Source organism: Octopus bimaculoides, chromosome 6 (assembly GCF_046866305.1).
Source record: "Octopus bimaculoides isolate indiv1 chromosome 6, ASM4686630v1, whole genome shotgun sequence".
NCBI classification, from domain to species: Eukaryota; Metazoa; Mollusca; class Cephalopoda; order Octopoda; family Octopodidae; genus Octopus; species Octopus bimaculoides.
The window spans coordinates 119,681,883-119,702,468 of record NC_142933.1 but is presented as its reverse complement, the minus strand read 5'-3'; the positions used below and the strand labels follow the sequence as shown (position 1 = coordinate 119,702,468).

General features: G+C 36.1%; 1 protein-coding gene and 1 long non-coding RNA gene across 2 annotated transcripts in view; one reads left to right on the top strand and one right to left on the bottom strand.

Annotated features, from left to right (window-relative positions):
- Positions 1-150: 150 nt before the first annotated feature.
- Positions 151-19,122, bottom strand: LOC128248026 (uncharacterized). The gene is made up of 3 exons (XR_016242424.1): positions 17,043-19,122; positions 6,440-6,502; positions 151-333 (listed from the first exon to the last, which is right to left on the bottom strand). It is a non-coding gene; the product is annotated as an uncharacterized LOC128248026 (long non-coding RNA).
- A 93-nt stretch (positions 19,123-19,215) lies between these two features.
- The window catches only part of LOC106873604 (thyrotroph embryonic factor), a 111,123-nt gene continuing 109,752 nt past the window's right edge, over positions 19,216-20,586 (top strand). Inside the window, exon 1 of the mRNA XM_089354520.1 lies at positions 19,216-19,418. Coding sequence (XP_089210646.1) covers positions 19,393-19,418 — 26 coding nt within the window. The 5' untranslated portion in view covers positions 19,216-19,392. The remainder of the gene's footprint in view (positions 19,419-20,586) is intronic.

Genomic DNA, 20,586 nt, shown 5'->3' with positions numbered 1-20,586 from the left:
ATTAATACTTTTCCTGAAATTTGGAAGATAGAAGGCCGTTATATATATATATATATATATATATATATGTAGGAAATTGGTTATACACCATTAGGTGTACACCCAATTTCCTATATTAAATTAGAATGAACGGAACGCAGAACTCCAAACTATCAACACAAACAATATTTATTTAAGGTGGAAAATAGACAGCTTTACTCTTGGTTGTTGAGACGCCTTCTGTGTGTGAGAACATGGTTGCTGGGACGTTGGTATGTTGATGTGAGCTGTCTAGCGTGAGTTCGAAAGATGGAGAGAGACAGCTAGACACGTCCTTGCTCAATGCCGGCCAGGCTAGAAAGAGACAGAATAAAGCGGGAAACGCTTGGATGTTGAATTCCACGCATGCGTGAGACTACGCATGCGCACGGTGTTACTACATATATATAGTGTGCGTGTGTGTGTGTGCGTGTTTACGCTCATGCCGCTTAAAACTAGTGACGTTGTTGACACACTGTAATATAGTGTGGTTCGACAAATGCACATTAGTCAAACCAGTACCAAACTTACTGGAGCCGGTATGGTCTAGTAACAGTACCCGTGTAATACCCAGCATGATTATTGCAATCCAATAACTGATAAGAAACGAAATGAATAAACGAACCATACTAAATTTTAAATATTTAATTATTAGTTTTTCGAATAATGAAAATGATGTAAAAGCTGTATCTCTAATAAATTGTCATCGATTTCGATTCAAATTTTACCCGTCAACTGCTTAACGAATATTGTAAATGTCATCTCTTCGATTTCGTTCTATAGTTTGGAGAATGACACAAAAGACAGGTAGGTAGGTACTACTGTATTAATATATAGATTTAGGTATACAACGTTTCCTTGCTGCAATAAATCATATATATAGATAAGAAGAACTTTCACTATTTTCCCAATGGAGTCTTGATAATTGACACTTGCTATTATTAAGTTATTCGTTTATTAAATAAATAAATCCTATTTTGGGGTATATGGTTTGTATATTCACAATAATTGCAACATTTGGTTTCAGGTAAAACTGCTTATTGTACAATCACCCTTACATTCGAATAATATAAATACTTTGCGTCATGTGTCTCAATTGAATCTAAATTCATAAAATTAATATTTCAGCTGTATAAAATATATAACCCTAAAACGATGACATATTTTGAAAATTTCGTTTTTCTGAATGGTTACAAATTATTAGCTTCTGAAAAAGATAGTGACATTTTGTTCACAATTGTTGTGTGTATACAAATATCTGTGTGGACATAAGTATGTGCGTGTACTTGCGTGCGCGTACGTTTCCATATATGTATACATACATACATACATACATACATACATACATACATACATACATTTCTCGCTTAGGCATAGCAATACTAATAACGTAGGTCTGGAATTCAATATACATATGCTTCAGAATAAAGCATTAGTTGAGTACAGAGCGTAATATAAGATTAAATTAAAGACAAAAGAACAAGAAATTATGCAATGAATTTCATTAGCTTACAGCTGTTTCTTTTTTGAAAATCCAAGCTTATCCAGACTGACAGGCATTTACTTACAAAATCAAGGGCACCGATTATTATTGGTATAAATGTAAATATGTAATCTGGATAAAGAAGCTTGAAGTTTCGAAGAAGTTGTCCCAAATTATCTTCTTTCTCTTTGATTTTCAAACATTCACCTCAGTAGGACAGCTGACCTCTATGTATGTATGTATGTATGTATGGATGCATGCATGCATATATGTATGGATGCATGCATGCATGTATGTATGGATGCATGCATGTATGGATGTATGTATGTATGCGTCGACCAGACTATCGGATGTTGTTATACACAACTGGTCACAACGTACTTCCCCTCGCATTCTTGCAGCTTTTCGAACGATGCCGTCCCATTGGTTGAGCATGTAGACCAACATTCTCCCTGGCAGGCCGTCGCCAGGCCATCGCAGTGCCGAGTGGCCTGGAGCAGCGTTAAAAGGAAATATTTTGGCCAAGAACACAACGCACCGTCGGTTTTGAAATAGAAACCACGAGCTTGTGGTTGTGAATGCAAACACGCAAACCACTAGGTCTCCTCATGCGCACACGCACACACAATGTATGTATCTGCACAAGTGTTATTTAAATAAATCTATTTAGATGTTATATGATATTCTATAGGCGAGCGCGGCGATCAGGCAGAATGGTTAGGACGCCAGGCAAAAGAATTAGTGGCATTTCGCCCGTCTTCGCATTCTGAGTTCAAATTCCGCCAAGATTTGACTTTGCCTTTTATCCTTCCGGAATCGATGAAATAACTAAGTACCATTGAGATGTCAATGACTGGTCCCCAAACTTGCTGGCCTTGTGTCAAAATCTGAAACCAATATGAACTGATTAAGTAAAAAAGAGTTTTCATTATTCATATTGTTTCCATATTGACTTTCGAAGTAATGGTTAATTGTTTGTGCTATAAACCATTTTGGTAAATTCGAAAATTTTATACTACACACACACACACACACACATATATATATATATATAATATATATAAGGTGAGCTGAGGGAAATAATTCCAGTAGGCCAACGACATGAGTTCGTGTATTCACTTAAATTGCGAAGAAGGAATGATTTACGCATTTCAGTTCATTAAGAATGTTTTGCCAACGTCATTCTGTACAATACCTCCTACCTGAATTATATAAATATATATGATTTACACAGATATACTCAAGTACACACACACACACAATATATATAGACATGTAAATACACACACATATAAAGATAAATATATGTATACACACACATATATATACACATATGTATATACTTAAATACAACTATATGTATGTGGGTAGATACCTACACACACAAGATTGTATATATATAATGCACACACAAATACAGAGAGATACATACATACATACATACATTGCCATAATCAAAGAACGTGAATATTCTCGTTGGGAAGAATAGCAACTATTTTGGCAAAGTTTCATCTACCTGTGATATAGCGAAGATATAGTGGTGGGGAGAGGGTAATATATTTCATTCTGTAAAGATCATATTGCTATTAATAACCGTAGTGACCTCGTAGGTTTCGTTCGAAGATTACTTCTTCAATGACTGTTTCTCACTACGCACACATATACACACGCACTCATATACACACGCACTCATATACACACGCACTCATATACACACGCACTCATATACAAACACAGAAAATGGAACAATACTCATATTTCGTTTGTTAAATTTTGTCCGAGAATGTATGAAAATCAGTTTATAACACTGAATGTTTGTGTACTTTAGTTCTTTCGATGCAAACGATTGTTGCTAAACGAATATCACAACATGGTTTTATAGTTATGATATTTGTTTAGCTACCCTGAGATCATGAATTCGATGGTACCTGTGGCACGTGTCTTCTACTCAGTGGAGCTGCTAGTATAGAAGACATGTGTGCCGCTGCTCGCGGTAGCCCTTGAGTTTGCTGCTACCACCTACGGATCTTTTTTAAAACGGGGGCCACATTTTTCATTAACGAAACACTTTGAAACTTGGAACACTGGTAGAATGTGTCATATAAAACATCTTTTTCTCTTAGTCTTCTTTAAAATAAAAGAAATCCATAAGTTATTCCATGTTAAAGTTGTCGTATTTCCGTAATTTCAACCAATCACTGACGTCCATTCAGCCGATATACACTAAGTGCCGACTACATAAACAAACGATTCTGAAACAATTAACCCTAACCCTAATCCTAACCCTAACCCTAATTTAAAATGAAAAAAGCAAATAAAACGAAGATATGGAGATTAAATACGCTTTACATCGCTTAATCAGCCAAAGGAGTAAATGTAAACAACTGAATACTTGTCAGTGATTGGTTGAAATTATCGAAATAAGACAATTTTTTACATGAAATAAATTCGAATACAAAAATATTTTTCTGTTCTATAACACAAAATAGATAAGTATACGAAGTTTGAAAGTCTTTCGGTACCAAAAACACTACGTAAAACATTAATGAAAAATGTGGCCCCCGTTTTAAAATAGATCCCCACCTACCCCCATACAGGCTTATACAGCAGATTTAAAAGTGTCATCTGGGGTAGACACCCCCCCCCCCACCGCGATACTGCTTCTGCTGTAGTGTTGCTGTGACTCAAGCTTGGGGAGGGAGAACTGAACTCGCGGAATTGGGACCGTTTTTTTTTTGGGGGGGGGGTTATTTTGCACGCTGGTTCTGGATGAGGAACACTTTAAGGAAAGATAGTCCTGCAAAATATTTGGTACCTCACATTTTAATTCTACGGTCAGATAGTTCGGATAATCGATCAACTATTTTATTTCAGACGATTTACGATTTCCGATGCCGCGGATATATAATTGTTAGACAGGCCAGCAAGGCAAACATCTCAAGTCATGTACAATATTATTATTATTTCTTAATAATATTGTATATGACTTGAGAAGTTTACCTTGCCTTAATGTTTGCTGTCCTGTTCAACAATTATATATATATGTATATATATATATATATATATATATATATATATATATATATATATTCCAAGCCTTTAAGTTTTTCTTTCAATTCACATATCGCTCTATATTTCTCCTTCATTAGTTTTCTGCTTATTTCTTTCCTTTACCCCTTCTCTTTCGACAGGCTACCTTTGGCGTTATATGTTCTAACGGTTTTAAAAAAAACAACTTAATAGCGTTCCGTTCATCATTATGCACATCGATCACATTCTATTAAAATGTCTTATTGATGAATTTGGTTTCTTTCTTTCTTTCCCTGATGTGAAGATTACATTGTTTTACACCATTTTATTCCTTTTGGAATAATGCCAATGTTGTCTTCGAAACATATGTCGGAAGTGAAAGAATTTGAATAACACCTGCGTTTAACTCCATTTATTTATTTATTCATTTATTTATATGTATGTATGTATCGTTGCTATTATGTTAAACTTCCCTATGTCCAAATTTGGCGGGGTTTTTTTTCAATATTTATATTTGCTTGCAATAGCCGGTTCTTTTGGTCAGACTATCGTATCTCCAGCTGTTCCAGATGCCAAAATATCAAAAATTGTCAAAGTGTAGTACAACGGTTTTGGTATGGAATGTCTTAGCTTTGCTGTCTTATTTTTTTTTTAACATATCCATGCTCATACAAGACCTGCATTAGACTCCTCACTCGTATCATTATCGAATCCTTCCATAGCATTTACATGGCGTTACCTGCCACCTTGGGTCTTCTGGATACCAATACCTTTCATATATATATATATATATATATATATATATATATATATATATATATATATATATATATATATATATATATATATATATATATATATATATATATATATATATATATAAATAAAGGCGAGCTAGCAGAAACGTAGAAATGCTAGCTGTATTTCGTCTGTCTACTTACGTTCTGAGTTCAAATTCCGCGAGGTAGACTTTGCCTTACATCCTTTCGGGGTCGATAAATTAAGTATCATTTACGTACTAGGGTCGATCTAATCGTCTGGGCCCCTCCCCCAAAATATCGGGCCTTGTGCCTAGAGTAGAAAAGATATATATACTCTTTCAGTTTCTGTCTACCAAATCCATTCACAAGATTTTGGTCGGCCTAAAGTTCTAAGAGAAGAAACTTGCCCAACGTACTACGCAGCGGCCGGAACCGTGTGCATGTGAGGTACGCTTCATACCACACAGCCACGCCTATATATTTTTTTTAATAGATAAATATAAAAAGGTGAAACAATTAAGGAGTACCTTATGTTCTATCTTCCATGGTGTTTGAAACTTTTCACAGTTATGATATATAAAAGAGGAATTTAAGTAACTACAGTATTGTCTAAGTGAGAGATGAGTGAGAAAGCGTGTGTGTGTGTGTGTGTGTGTGTGTGTGTGTGTGTGTGTGTGTGTGTGTGTGTGTGTGTGTCTGTGTCTGTGTTGGGAGAGTATGTGTGAAACTTGGCTCAATCTTTATTGGTAAGACTGACGCAAGCTTTCCTTCAAAAAAATGTTTACAATACGAAATTGATGGATAAAGAAATGTCAGAGATAATATCGAGAGAACGTGTAATAGTGCCAACAAGAACAAAATGGAAAAGAAAACAGAATCATTCACTATAACAACCATAACACTAATCACTCGCAGACGAAACATTGATATTGAATATAGTATTTCAAAGATATCCTGTGTGTCATCTGAGTACAGATCTTGCTAATTATATACCTGTTTGGATAAAGAGAAATTTAGTCTGAATATATATATATATATATATATATATATATATGATGACTAATATAGATTCCAGTAAGATATTAACAGTATTGTTGGGAATCGAGAAAACAGAAAGTTTCTGAAAAATAAGTGTCAGGATAAATACCTAGTTACGTATAACGGGTCTTTTAAAAAAACTGCGTTGAAGATTCGCTACTCGGTTGGAAATCTTGAAATAGAGTAAGAAAGTTGAAGAAAGTAGTATTAGTAGTAGTAGTAGTAGTAATTAGAAAAAACGAATTTATTGCTTACGAATTAATCTATCATGCGTTTGATTCCAGGATCGTAAAAGAAAAAGAGGGCGAAAAATATACAACCCTTAAAATTTGAAATTTCAAGAATTTAGAGTATGGAAAGTGTAAAGGTTGTGTCTATAATAATTGGTGCATTTGGTAATTGTATGCAAAGGTATAGAGAAATGGTTGAAGGAGATTGGAATAGAATATCCTATAGAGCTTCTGCAGATTGTTTGCCTCTTAGGGACAGGAAAGATTATCAAGAGGGTTTTAAGCACTTCAAAGACTATTGCAAGCTTTTGGGAATCTTGAGCAAGTATCTTTACCTATAACCTCGGGCCTTGCAAATGGATTTGGAAGACGGAAACTGAAAGAAGTCTGTCGTGTATATTTACATACATTTATGTATGTGCGTCTTTGTATCTGTGTTTGTCCCTCAACACCGCTTGACAAATGGTGTTGGTTTGTTTCACCTCCGCAACGTAGCGGTCGGCTAAAGAGACCGATAGAGTAAGTACCAGGGTCGAATCATTCGACTAAAAGTTCTTCAAGCCGATGCTCCAGCATGGTCGCAGTCTAACGATTGAAACAAGTAAAAGATGTATGTGTGTATATATATATATATATATATATATATATGCGCATGCGCACACGCACACACACACGGACATGCATAAATATATGCACACATATATAGTGTCGTCTAAGACAGATAAGTGAGAAAGTGTGTGTGTGTGTAAGAGAGAGAGAATATATTAAATATGAATCACCATGAATCCCTAATGATATTAATGATATTTACCTAACGCTAAAATGCCATTCCACCTTACATGGAAATAATACATTAAATCTGTAATTAATTGATACGTAAACAGTATTATTGTTATTGATAACATACATTTATTGTACTAGAACGCCCATTGCTCTAGAAAGGCGGTAACACAAGCCAGAAAAGCTTAAAGTCGAAAGACCCCTGTCGTCGAGAATTAAGTTCATAAAGCCGTCATATTTTGGACATAGGATGCATCACGTGCCATTGCCCAACCGAAAGTGCGAAGAGGAAGAGAACAAGAGGCCGTCAAAGACGTTTTTGGACTAACGACATCAGAGAATCGACCGGAAACAAGACCCTGGCTGACTGTAAGATGCAGCAGAACACTCGGGTGTGTTGTCCAGCTGACACTTGTACACAGGGAGGGCCACCAGTCCGACGATAATATCTAATGCATATATATAAATGCGAATTTCGTTTATTTTTATATTTGAATTCAATAGATTTTTAAATTAGTGCCATTTCATTATTTTGTACAAATGTCATAACATCAAAGAAAAAACACATATATATGTGTGTGCGTGTGTGCGTGTGTGCATGTGTGTGTATACACACGCGAGTGAGCGCGTGCACATACACACACACACACACACACATACAAATGGGTGGATTGATAAGAGTGTATGTGATAAACTCACTGAACCCGTTTGTCTTCAAAACGTCCTTGACCACCGGTACAAGACGAAAGCTACGTAACGTATTCGACAAAATTTAACGAAAGAGGGAAAATAGCAGATTACAGATACAAAAATTCTCAAATAACGAAAATTACTAAAAAAAAACACAAAACAAAAAATTAAAAACTACTGAGTAAAGCGATGTCGAGTTATATTTAGATATTTTGTAGTCGCCATTATTTTTGTTTTGTTTCTAGATTTAAGTCGTATTATTTATATATTTTACTGTTCTGTTTCCAACCTGCAAATACTGTATGTGATCTATTACTGTACAGTTATAGATTTCTCGTGGAGAACTATTCAATCTTTTTTTGAGATAAGTGAAACAAATAAAGCAACACTACATAAATGTTGTCACACTAACCGTTTGACTCGACACTAAACATGTAGGCCGAAATCTGTATTTATTTGCGATTTTTTGTTTGTTTGTATTTTTAACTAAATTTTCTCAATATTCCGGAGATATACTTGAAAGGTATACATGATCGAAGACAGTGGGTTGAAATTAGAACAATTATTCTGTTGAAGAGACATATTAGCCTTTCAAAAATACACAAAGACTGTTAACTTCATTTAACCATGTATGTTAAAATTTTCGTCACACCAACTGCGGCCGGATCACTGACGTACTTCCACCGCATCTGGAATCACGTCAGTGACCAGGTGGCAGTCGGTGCGACGAAAATTTTGACAACAGATAATAAATATTTAAATTAACAATCATTGGGTATTTTGGGGGATGGATAATATGTGTTTTCCATGGTCTATTTGCTAAACATCTTACATATCTTACATCGTTTCTGTTTTGTATCGGTGTTTTTGTATACAGTTTGAAAACCGAACTATGAAAAACGTTTTGAGCATACACACATACATACATTCATACATACATGCATACATACAAACAAACACACATACATACATGTGTGTGTATATATATACATACATATATATATATATATGTATATATATATACATACATACCTATACGTGTGTATATATGTGCATGTATGTATGTGTGTATGTTTGTATGCATGCATGTATGTATTTATGTATGTACACGCATACTTAAATAAGAACGTACATACAGATGAGCAAGAAACTTGCATACATTAACCTACTTTCCTATACACAATCGATTAATACGATAGACTCAGAGACACATACACGCGAGCGCGTGACACATGCATGCACGCACGCATGCACACACGCCTATATCTATGGTGAGAGAGGAGACAGAGAGAAAAAAAGAGAAGGGGAGCGAAGATTCAGAGATAGATAGATAGATAGATAGATAGATAGATAGATAGATAGATAGATAGATAGATAGATGTGAAACCTCTGCATGATAAATACATTTATAAATGAATAGCGTATTAGAAAGTACATTTTTATGTCTATAATATATTCTTGTTCACACTGATCAGTTATCGATCTTTGTCCATTTATAGGTCCATGTAATTCCTTCTTTTGAAGACGCTTGCATACATTGACCGTATTCCATTTACGAAAAAATAAAAGCGATCACTTTTTATTTATTTGGTGTGTTTTTGTTTTTTTAATTGATTCCATTCGATGAGATTTGTTAGTTTCCTTGTACATGTATGTATACAATGTTAATCAAGTTTGCAAATATTGACAAAAAACGACAAACAAAACAGATTTAAAATGTGATAGTAGAAGAGTGATGGTGTGGTGGCGGGGATGGTGTGAAGGCTATAATGCATTCCGATATTTGTGTTTGTAGGATATATTAATCAGTTCGTTCGAACAGGAACAAAAAAAATGTAAAATTGCACGCAAGGCGCTGCTCCAGTTGTAACTTGGTCATAATAACAAAAACAAACAAAAGAACCAAAGAACGTGTTGATTTTAGTGATGGCAATAATTATTAGTTTTCTAATATAGGCTCCTTATTTTATTGATCCTCCAGAAGGATGGAAAGTAATGCTGACCTCTGCTGGATTTGAACTCAAGACGTGAGAAAATTAATTATTCCCAATTAACAAAGAAACGATTTTTGTTTTTAGTTCAATCCCAGTTTATCTTTGGACAATATCATCCTTTTCTCTTTCTCGTCGATATTACAAAGGTTGCTGCTCTTTGGAACCAGCTGCCTCTAGTAACATCCCATTTTATGGTCCAATGGTAGAGTTTCTTAGTGGTCGCTTGTTCTGCTATATATAGTAACTAGATCTCCCTCAAAATCACACCCTACCATCTTTATAAAAGAAAATAATACGCTGGCTAACGTGTTCCTAGAGGCAATGTGGGAGTAAAACGGGATGGTCGTGGTTGGAATACCTATAAAGGCAGAACTACTCATTCAGAGCTGGCCCGGAACTAAACAACAATAATAATAATAATAACAACGTCATAATTTGCTGGAGAAAGAACACAATCAGTAATGATCAGCATTAACCGATCATTACTGAAACTCGACAATAAAATAAAACTAAAAGAAATCTTCTTTCTTCCAGATTGAAAGATAACTTCCAAACTGTTTTATATACTGAAGAAAATGCTGAACATTTCAGACGGCCATTGTCTAGAAGAATAGTAGAGAACATAATTAATACTGATGATCTTGATTGAAAGTAATTATTCACTTTCGCATGTTTGCACCATAACAATTCATGCTAAAACTACTATTTAGTATTATGCATCGTTCGGATTACACAGTGTAACAACGGTTTTATTTATTTATTCATTTATTTTAGTGTTTGGTCAGTAAGTGTTATTTCCTATTTGCTTCTAACTAGAAATCAAAGGAAATGACTACTATTCCCTTCAGGTTTTGCTTTTGTGACCTGGACATCAATGTTTTGTAACTGACCTATTTTCCATTATTTTTCAGACAGATTCAGCGCTGAGTTGCTGAAGCAGAAATATCGTTACAACAAATGTTCTGCTCAATACCACAGATTTCCTTGTCAGTTACTTGACTTTAATCACTTGATCATGTTCCTCGGTGGGTGACAATATGTGCATCTCTCATGATGAACGGGAGTCGTGAGGTAAGGAACATCATAGCGATGTGTTGAGGGAGTTGATTTGAGGTTTGAATAAATGTAACAAAGCAAAGTTTGAAGGAAATATTAATCATTTTTCATACTTATTAGGGGTAAGCAAATAGGAAATAACAGTTGCTACCCAAGGACAAAAGTCGTGTTACACAGTGTTGTTTAATAAATAACGGTATGCTGTAATGAAGTAACGGGTTTGGTGAATCGCCAGCCATGTCTAGATATCATGATTTCTTTAGAATATTGCCCACGCGGCCAACAAAATCTGGCCAATCACGACTTCGGGTCAAATAGGCTCCAGCAATGATCTTTTTTTTTTCTTTTGACGCACTTCCTTCTGACCCGAGGCAGAGATAACATTGACAGACACAGCAGCAGTTGACCAACAAAGACAGCGGACAACAGAAAAGCAATGAACTGTGAGAGGACGAACGACGCTAGAAGTCAGTAGTCGGCAAGCAACTAACCACACTTAAACTGCTGCTATAACTACACCAAGAACAAAAACTACCGAGCAGTGTTTGTTCTGTTATTTTATGTTTTGACTTCCAATCCTGTTATCTATACCACTTTTTTCACTTTTGTGTTTTGTTTTCTTCGAGAATCAATAAAATAAAGTACTAGTTAAGTACTGGAATCGATGATATTGGCCAATACCTTCCTTAAAACTGCTGGGACGATTGTTGTTAAAAGTGGTAGACTTGGCAGAATCGTAAAAGAGGCGAAAAGCCCATGCAGCATGCATTTCATCTCTTAAGTTTTTTAGCTCAAATTCTTCGGTGGAATTAGAAGTCAAAACGCATGTGTTTTATACTTCTGAAATCGATAAAATAAAGCACTGGTCAACAATATTCCAGCTAATTTTTTACTGTTGGAGTACGCAGAAATTGTTTGCAAATTTTGTGTTTCGCTATGAAGTGTGTGCACATCTATGCGCAGAACCATCACTCAAGTTTCTTCAATTAAAAAAATCCGATTTCATCTTGAAAACCTTGTGTGCGCACATTTTTCCCCTTCGTGCGCTACTTGTGAAATCTGTCCGTGAGCACAAGTACACAGCCTAAACAACACACTGCCAGCCATTTACTGGAGGCGATATAATCGATTGGTTTCTAACCTCCAAAAGTCTGACCTGAGCCTTTTCATCATTTTTAAAATCATTCAAATAACAAGGGGTTTGGTAATCTGGTAGTGTTTTGCGGGTTAACAAGCGTTCTATTAAAATACGACAATCCCATATTTCAGTACACTGTCCTATGCCCTGTATTAACTCGTAAACGCCGTATATTCCATTAATTTGTATTATATAACACAAAATCTTTACAAAGTGTGAAATCAGAAAATTAATATTCATTCAGATGAAAATAAAAATTTTATCTTAGAATTTCATTTTATTGAATCTATGTCTAAAAATTTTTCAATGCAATCAATGCTAACTAATCGAAATTACATGCTTATTACTTCAGAATAAATAAAGTTTTTCGTTTAAAAAAGAAAATTATAAAAAATATGTTCACATTTTTCTAATAATTTAAGCGCGATTTGAAATTTCTTTTAAAAGTTCTAAGATCCGGAAAGAACAAGAGAAATGTTTTTAATATTTTTAAGCTTTACCAGGACACTTCGCGATCTCCCCCTTTCCGTTTTTATATTTTGATTCCCAAAAGTTGGCAACCCTAATTGTTGTTTGTGAGAATAGAAAATGTTGATTGAAAATAATATTAACCCAAATCACAGAAGGTTTCTCACATAAGTCGTGATTAGAACATTTGTGCTATGACTCTCTAAGTTCAAGGTTATTCAAGTTCTTGCGGTTATGCTGATGACCTAAGACAGATATAGTCTCTTGCCTTCTAACCTGTATCTCGAGAAATTGTCCGACAGCCGAGTATGATATTTCTGATATAGCATGTTTGCAGTTAAAAATAAAGATTAGTTACCAACATTGACCACCCAAAATTACTCACGTGAGCCCCATTACGTTGCTCTATTTAACGACTTTACGATAATTCATCATCGAGTCAAACCGAAACTAATGTAGTGAATCAAGATATCATGATTATATTTCCACAAGAGATAGAGCGTCTAGCAGTCGCTTCCCCGTATATTTGAAGTGCTTTATTTCATATTTAGTGACACAAAAGTGTTGTTTACCATCATTAAAAGGTCAGCAAGCCGTACTAACATAGTAACCCAGGTATGTTACGATTACTATTTCCTGTCATTTAATCAACTTATATATTTACGCTAAACTAATCCTTTCTAGAATATTTAGAATATACAGTGCCGGTCAACGATGTTCCAGCCGTGTCCATGCTATATTTTGTACATCAGAGATGGGGTTTCCTTCCCAGTCTACTTGAAAATGGTCTTTGATCTTTGATTCCTGTTTTCAAAATCTTTGATGAACGTTCTATTCTTCGTAACTACCGTCCAATCAGTCTCCTTCCTACAGTCTACAAGATCTTTTTTTTTTTTTTTTTAGTCTTTAATCGATTAGGTTCTTGTCGTGCACATAGATTCACACGATCTGTTTCAATACTTCGCACTCCATTACTGATCGGCTGTGATAAGCGAATGATTCTACCGTATTTTAGACAATTGCTGCCCGTAACATATCGAAAACATCTAACAAGGTTTGGCATAATAGTCTCCTCCACAAGCTTTAAGTCATATGGAATTTATGAGTGGATCCTTGAGATTCTAGAATCTTTTCTGTATGAATGAAGTTGTTCTAAACGATCACCATTCTTCTACTTATTGCATCTCATTTGGTGTTTCTTAAGCTTTATTCTTGGTCCAATCTCGTTTTCAGTTTTTATTAACGATCTTCCGGATAGCATATCTAACCTTGCTGTCTTTGATAGTGGACTATTCTTTGTGACGAGAAAGAAGAGTCTGATTTGTCTCATTGTGTGAAAATGGTAGCTTTTCTTGAGCTTGGCCTGTATTCAATCGGGCGCTCATTAATAACTTTTAACTCGATAGAAACTTCTTTCTATTAATTGTTACAGGAATTCGGATGATATTCCTAGTTCTAGATGTGATACTGTTTTTCCTGAATCTTCTAGGTTCAACTTTTTTCTTAAGATCCTTCTTAAAATGGTTACATTAGATCTATTCCAAATCAATGGCTATGTAGGTTGGGTCATTTTTTTATATCGAGTATATGTCATTATCTTTCCTCCGAATGAATTCTTCATCTTTACAAGACTCTTATTCGCTCTTGTACTTATTATTACATCTAAACTAGCGCCCTGTTGGTATTTTCCATTCCTTGATCGAGTCCAAAAACGAGTTTCCAAGATTGTTGGTTCTATTTCTGACAGCTAAACTTCAGCCCTTTTCTTAAAGTTAAGACATCGTTTTCTATTATTATTATTATTATTATTATTATTTCTGTTCTGAATATACAGTTATGATCCTTCTTCTGCATTCTCTTAGAATTATTTATCGGGGGATTTGTCTTTCTACTAATTCTTAGCCTTTGACTATTGTTGTTCCCCCTGGTAAAAAGCCTTTCTGCTCTAGTAGTTTCTTTTCCTCGAATACTTGTCACGGGGTTGATTTCACCTTTTACCCTTCGGGAGTCGATAAAATAAATACCAGTCAAGTGTTGGGATCAATTTACTTAACTGACCTTTCCCACAAAATTTGTCGCCTTATACCCGAGTTCAAATCCCGTGCGAGTCGACCCGGTCTTTCATCCTTCTGGCGTTGATAAAAATAAAATAGCAGCCAAGAATTGGAGTTGATTTAATTAGCTTATCTCTTCTAACTTGGCTTAGTACTTAAGTACAAAACTATCAGAGAGTGCTAAATTAGCAGAATCGTCAGAACGTCGGACAAAAGACTTTGTTGTCTTTGTTCCTCAACTGGTCAAGGAATATTAGTGTATTTTCTGTTTTCGGGATCTAATTTTTTTTTTTTTTTTCAATGTTATAAATGTGTGATTGACTTGGGAGATCGTTAGATATTATTGATTTCTTTTAGAAAGGTACAATGACGACTTTTACAAAAATGCGCAATTGATTTCATTGACCCAGCAACTGAATTGCAAAAAAAAAAAAAAAGTTGAGGAACATCTCTTTGCTTTTAGCGGCCAGAAGTCTGCGTAACTGTTGAAAATTTAATTCATTCACTGCAATGAAATACTTCTCTGAACCATACCTACCATCGTCAGTCTTCTCAGAAGAACTTGGATCAAATCCAACAATCTCATATCGGAACACACCACTAAAACCTAGAGCGGTGGTTCTCAATTTTTCATAGCTCACCCTCTTCCTTTCACTGAATGGCACTAAAAAAAAAGGCAGATTAATCCAACAGAAGCAGAAGCAAATTTCACACACACCCGTTTATTATCCATATTTACCTATCCCTTCCTATCTAGCAGGTATTTATGTATCTCGTTTTGGATACTCGCAACAACTACCGCAAAGAACAACATCAATAACAACAACAAATATACTACCCGATAGCATTTACTTGTTGACCGTACAATGTTTATTGCGTTGCTGCAGTCATAGTCTATGGCGTTGTTATGGTAACGGTTTATGTCATTGCAGTGGTTGCAACTAATTAGTGCATCATCTGGCAATCGAGGACACCCCGACCTCGAAGACACACCCTAACTTTGACTTGAAAATTTTGATTTAAAAAAAAGGAAGGAAGATAAACATAAAACAAGATCCCCATTCTTTGCCTTACTTTACGGAAATGTTTTGTAATTGCCTCAGATATGTAATAGTATGAGACACTGAGGGGGTTGGGCGTTACGCTCAAGATCATAGGTCCTGTGTTCGATTCTCGGACTGAGTGACACGTCGTCCCTTTGAGTAAGGCACTTCATTTTATATTGCTTCGGTCCACCCAGCCAAAAATGAGTACGAGCAGCAGTTGGCGGGTGAAGAAAGGTTAACCCTTTCACAGATTAGGGTGCCGTTGAGAGAAGTCTTGTACTTTTAGTCACTTAAGCGCCACGAAAGCCAGGATAAGGTCCGGACTAATGGAAGAGTTGGTTCGAAACAGACCTGGCTACATACTGATCTTGTTTCAACCTGCGAGCTGTAGCCATATTGTGGCACCACCATCAAATGTTTGAAAATTAAATTCTGACATAAAGGGGACGTTTTTTACATGTTTTAAATTTAAACTGGCACGTGCAAAATCCACCGAGCCGTGGTTCATTTGGTACCGGGCCGTACAAATCATTTGATACAGACAGGGCCGCACTTTACTGTGTTTTGTTACGCGCGTGATCTCACAGTCTGTGGGAAAATTGTCTTGCATCGGTCCGAAGTACAAAAGAAATAAAAAAAACCCTTTGGAAACCGCTGCTCTAGGATACAGTGTATATTTTCGAGGCTTATCTTAGGGGTGGAGATTGTGTCCTGAGCGCCTTGTGAAACTGGGATTACATTTTAATGTAATTTTAACAGAAAATTTACGAGGCAAAAAAAAAAAAAAAAAAAAAAAAACGAATAGATGCTATTGTTTCAGTCACTCATATTTAACCAGAAAAAGTTTCTTTATCTACATTTTGATTTTAATTTCTGTTGTTTTAGAGTATTTGAAAATGCCAAACAGAAGTGGCCATGTGGTACGAACCTTACTTCCCAATCACATGATTCCGAGTTCAGTCCCACTGCGTAGCACCTTGGGTAAGTGTCTTCCACTATAGCCTCGAGCTGACCAAAGCCCTGCAAGTGGATTTGGTGGACAGAAACTGAAAGTGCGTCGTACACACACACATATATATATATACTAGAAGCTAAGCCCGGTTTCACCCGGTCAGAGAACGACGCGAAGAGAGAAACGAAGACATAAAAAAGAGGAAGAAGTGGATACGAAGTGGTGTTTGGACGACGGATCTTGGTAGAAAAAAAAAGAATGTCATGGTGAGTTAGTAAGGAGAGCAAAGCAAGACTGGACTTACTTGGGCTGGCAGGACGATGAAAAAATTGCGGAGTTGAAATTGGAGCAGTTGAAGTTGCCGTTGTTATCATTGGAGTGCCTCTTGGTAGACAACATTCTTCGTCCTTCCCTCGAGTGCACAAATAGAAAGACCATGGGGACAGCCAACGTACAGTTGTGCGTGTGAGAATACTTGCTCTGTCAGATTCAAACCAACCGCTTGCACTGGTTGTCCCGGGAAAGCAGAGTTTGATGGGAAATTGCATCTGTTTAAACTTGTAGGTCGTATCGGAGTGAGTAAGGGAAATGGAAGTTATAAGTATGTCTTAGCCAGCGGCCGGTTCATTCAAGATTGTTGCCTACAGAACTCGGGAGCACAATTTTTTGATAATCATCCGCGTACCATTGCACATTATTGGAGCATCTAAATTCCTTAGCAGCATGTTTGGAGCGCCAACTTTCAGATGCAGTTCGTGACCTGGTAGTTCTGTGGGTCCCCCCTTTTGTCAGATTTGTCATGGGCCGGCCGGTCTATCTCAGATACATGGGAAGCTAGATTAAATTTTTCATCAACACAGGGGAGCCGAAATAAATTTTTTCAATGTTCAAGGGAAGCCAAATCGCGAAAAAGGTTGAGAAATGCTGATCTATAACGATGGTTTTTATTTAGGCACATCGTAAAAGTAATTATAATGAATTGCTTAATATAAAGAAAAGTTTTTTTTTTCAAGCAAATACAGTTAGAATAAATATTTAGCACAAGGAGAAAGAGACAAAAATAAAATAACACGTCAAAATTTTTTTTTTCTAAAATCGTTCAATGACGTTAACTGGAGTGTGGGGTTCGAGTAGACGTCATTCCACCTTTTGATTTATCATTACCATTCTTTTCGTTCGATTTTATTTTTCCTCCACTTTTTTTTTTTTTTCTAAAAACGTTCAATGACGTTAACTGGAGGGCCGCTGTTCAATGCCTGAAACAAGTAACAGATTAAAGATGGTTTCAAATTAATAACAAGCTCCGAATTCATAACAACCACGCTAAATGAAACTTGGCTCTCATTAAAGAAGATGTGTTGAAGTTTGCTTTGAGTTTGCTGCTTCCGATCTGTCACGCCTTTCGATTCCTTATTTTCTGTACTAATTTCATTTATATGATAAAATACATTAACCAAATTTATTTATGTAATATATGCATTGAAATACAGAAAAAAGAAAGTAAGAAAGAAAAAAACAAACACCTTCCTTGACAACGGAAAATTCGCAGTAATGGCATCTCAAATTTCCGATGCTTTGCCGTTATTTGGAAAGCTTCCTGCTGATATTTGCCGGAATGAAAATTGTGTGAATGAATGAAGGAAGAAAGGAAGAATACAAGGAAGCGATCAATTATTAAATAACAATAAAACCAGTTGGTTTGATCATCATCCTTAACTGCTAGAAAGACTTACACGGACCCAATTTCGCCCAGGGACAAAGTGCATATTCATATGAGTTCGTATATTTATATCTAAGCCATTTTCTTTTAGTGCTACTTCAGTAATTGCAGTCTTATACAGGTGTTATTGAGTTACGAAGATTTTGTAGAAGTCTGTGATATTTGATCGCTTTAAGAAACGACAGCACAAACACACACACACAGTCACGCACACACGCTGCACACACTCACGCATACACACACACACATGTACATACACATGTACACACAATCTCTCGCGCGCTCGCTCACTTTCGTGTACAGCTGATTGAGGTGTCGTATGGAAATTAGGAAAAATTGTGCTGTGTATTGTATTCTGTCGTAAAAACGTTCGCACTTACATTCCCACGAAAAGTTCAGCCTTCACCATGTGTGTGTGTGTGTGTGTAAGGGAGCGTATGTTTGTATATGTGTATATGTATGTATATTTATATTTATGTAGACAGACAGATAGAGATAGATAGATAGATAGATAGATAGAGAGAGAGAGAGAGAGAGAGAGAGAGAGAGAGAGAGAGAGAGATAGATAGATAGATCTACATACATGCACATTTATATTTCATATACATAATAAACACAGTATATGTATATCCAATACATACAATAAACACATATGTATATATACATACATATATGCATTCATATGTGTGTGTGTATTTATGTATGTATACACACACCGGCACACACACACACACGCGCCAATTCTTCTCATAGCACACGCACGAGCACTGCATGGTACAGAACCAGCTGTGGTAGGCTTGGATGAAGTGATTAACAACTGCAGAGACAGAATAGAAACAGTCAATAAGAAAGAGTTATTTCGATCGCATGATAACTACATACAGCGCTGGACAGCTTTAATTGAAAGAACTGCTAATAATAAATAATAAAGACCATGCGTATATTCCGCCAACAGCAGAGGTGACTATCATTATTTTGTCCTTGTATGCGAGATGGGAAATCTCTTAACATGTCTATGATGCATTAATTAGAATGTAGATTCTGCATGTGTGTGTGTGTGTCTATGTACATATGTATGTACATGGGTGTGTGTGTATGCACATGGATGTGCATGTGTGTGTGTGTATATATATATATATTATAGAAAACAGTTTGAATCGGTTCTATGCGACTTAAAGTTTCCCGGGCTTCTAACAGAAATCCATTTCTTTCAGGCTTTAGATTACCGACTTTAAGTTGCATGGAGCTGTTTTAAATAATACATGTAACTCGTACTAAATGTGTTGAATACCCTTTTCTTTTGTTTGCTCATTCATTCGTGTGTGTGTGTGTGTGTGTGTGTGTGTGTGTGCGTGTGTGTGTGTGTGTGTGTGTGTGTGTGTGTGTGTGTGCTTCAGTTGCATACACATTGTTTTTTTATTATATTCTAGTATCAAAGGCCATAAATTTCATCTAAGCATATCGCTTCGAGTAAAGACCATGGTCAAGATTCTCTAAGATCGAACTGCAATATGGTTTTCTCGTACGGAACCGCAGTATCTTGCCTTTCGTTTAATTCAATACTGCTTCATTTGCCTTCGCCGAGTGTGTGCGTGTGCGTGTGTAGATATAGATAGATAGATAGATAGATAGATAGATAACGTAGGGTGTTCGAGCTATATTTGACGGTTTTTTGTCTCCTTTTTTTATTTCGAGAACAGTCTGATGTATTGATGAAGAGTCAATGGCGTTGGAGAGCATAAACATTAAAGTTGTAACTAAGAAAACTTACCTGACATGGCGGACTGGAAACCATCTGAATATTAGAAAAGAGTTACTTGCATCATGATGATTCGCTCTGGGTATCAAAATGCCGACAAATTGACTCCTGATGAATGTTCTTTGAAACAACGTAAAGGCTGCAAGACGTAACATGGACATCTGCAACAGAAACTACGAAACCGTGGCCAGTAGGAAGGGTCACAGCAGGCGTTCTGACCGACGTCATTACTCCTGGTTAATTCTCTGTGAACACTCTAAAGGCTGAAAGACATGACAGGGACAGCTGCAACAGGGATTACGAATCAGTAGCCAACATGCGTTTCGACTGCGTCCATACACCGGAATTCATCCAACAACTTCAGGACAA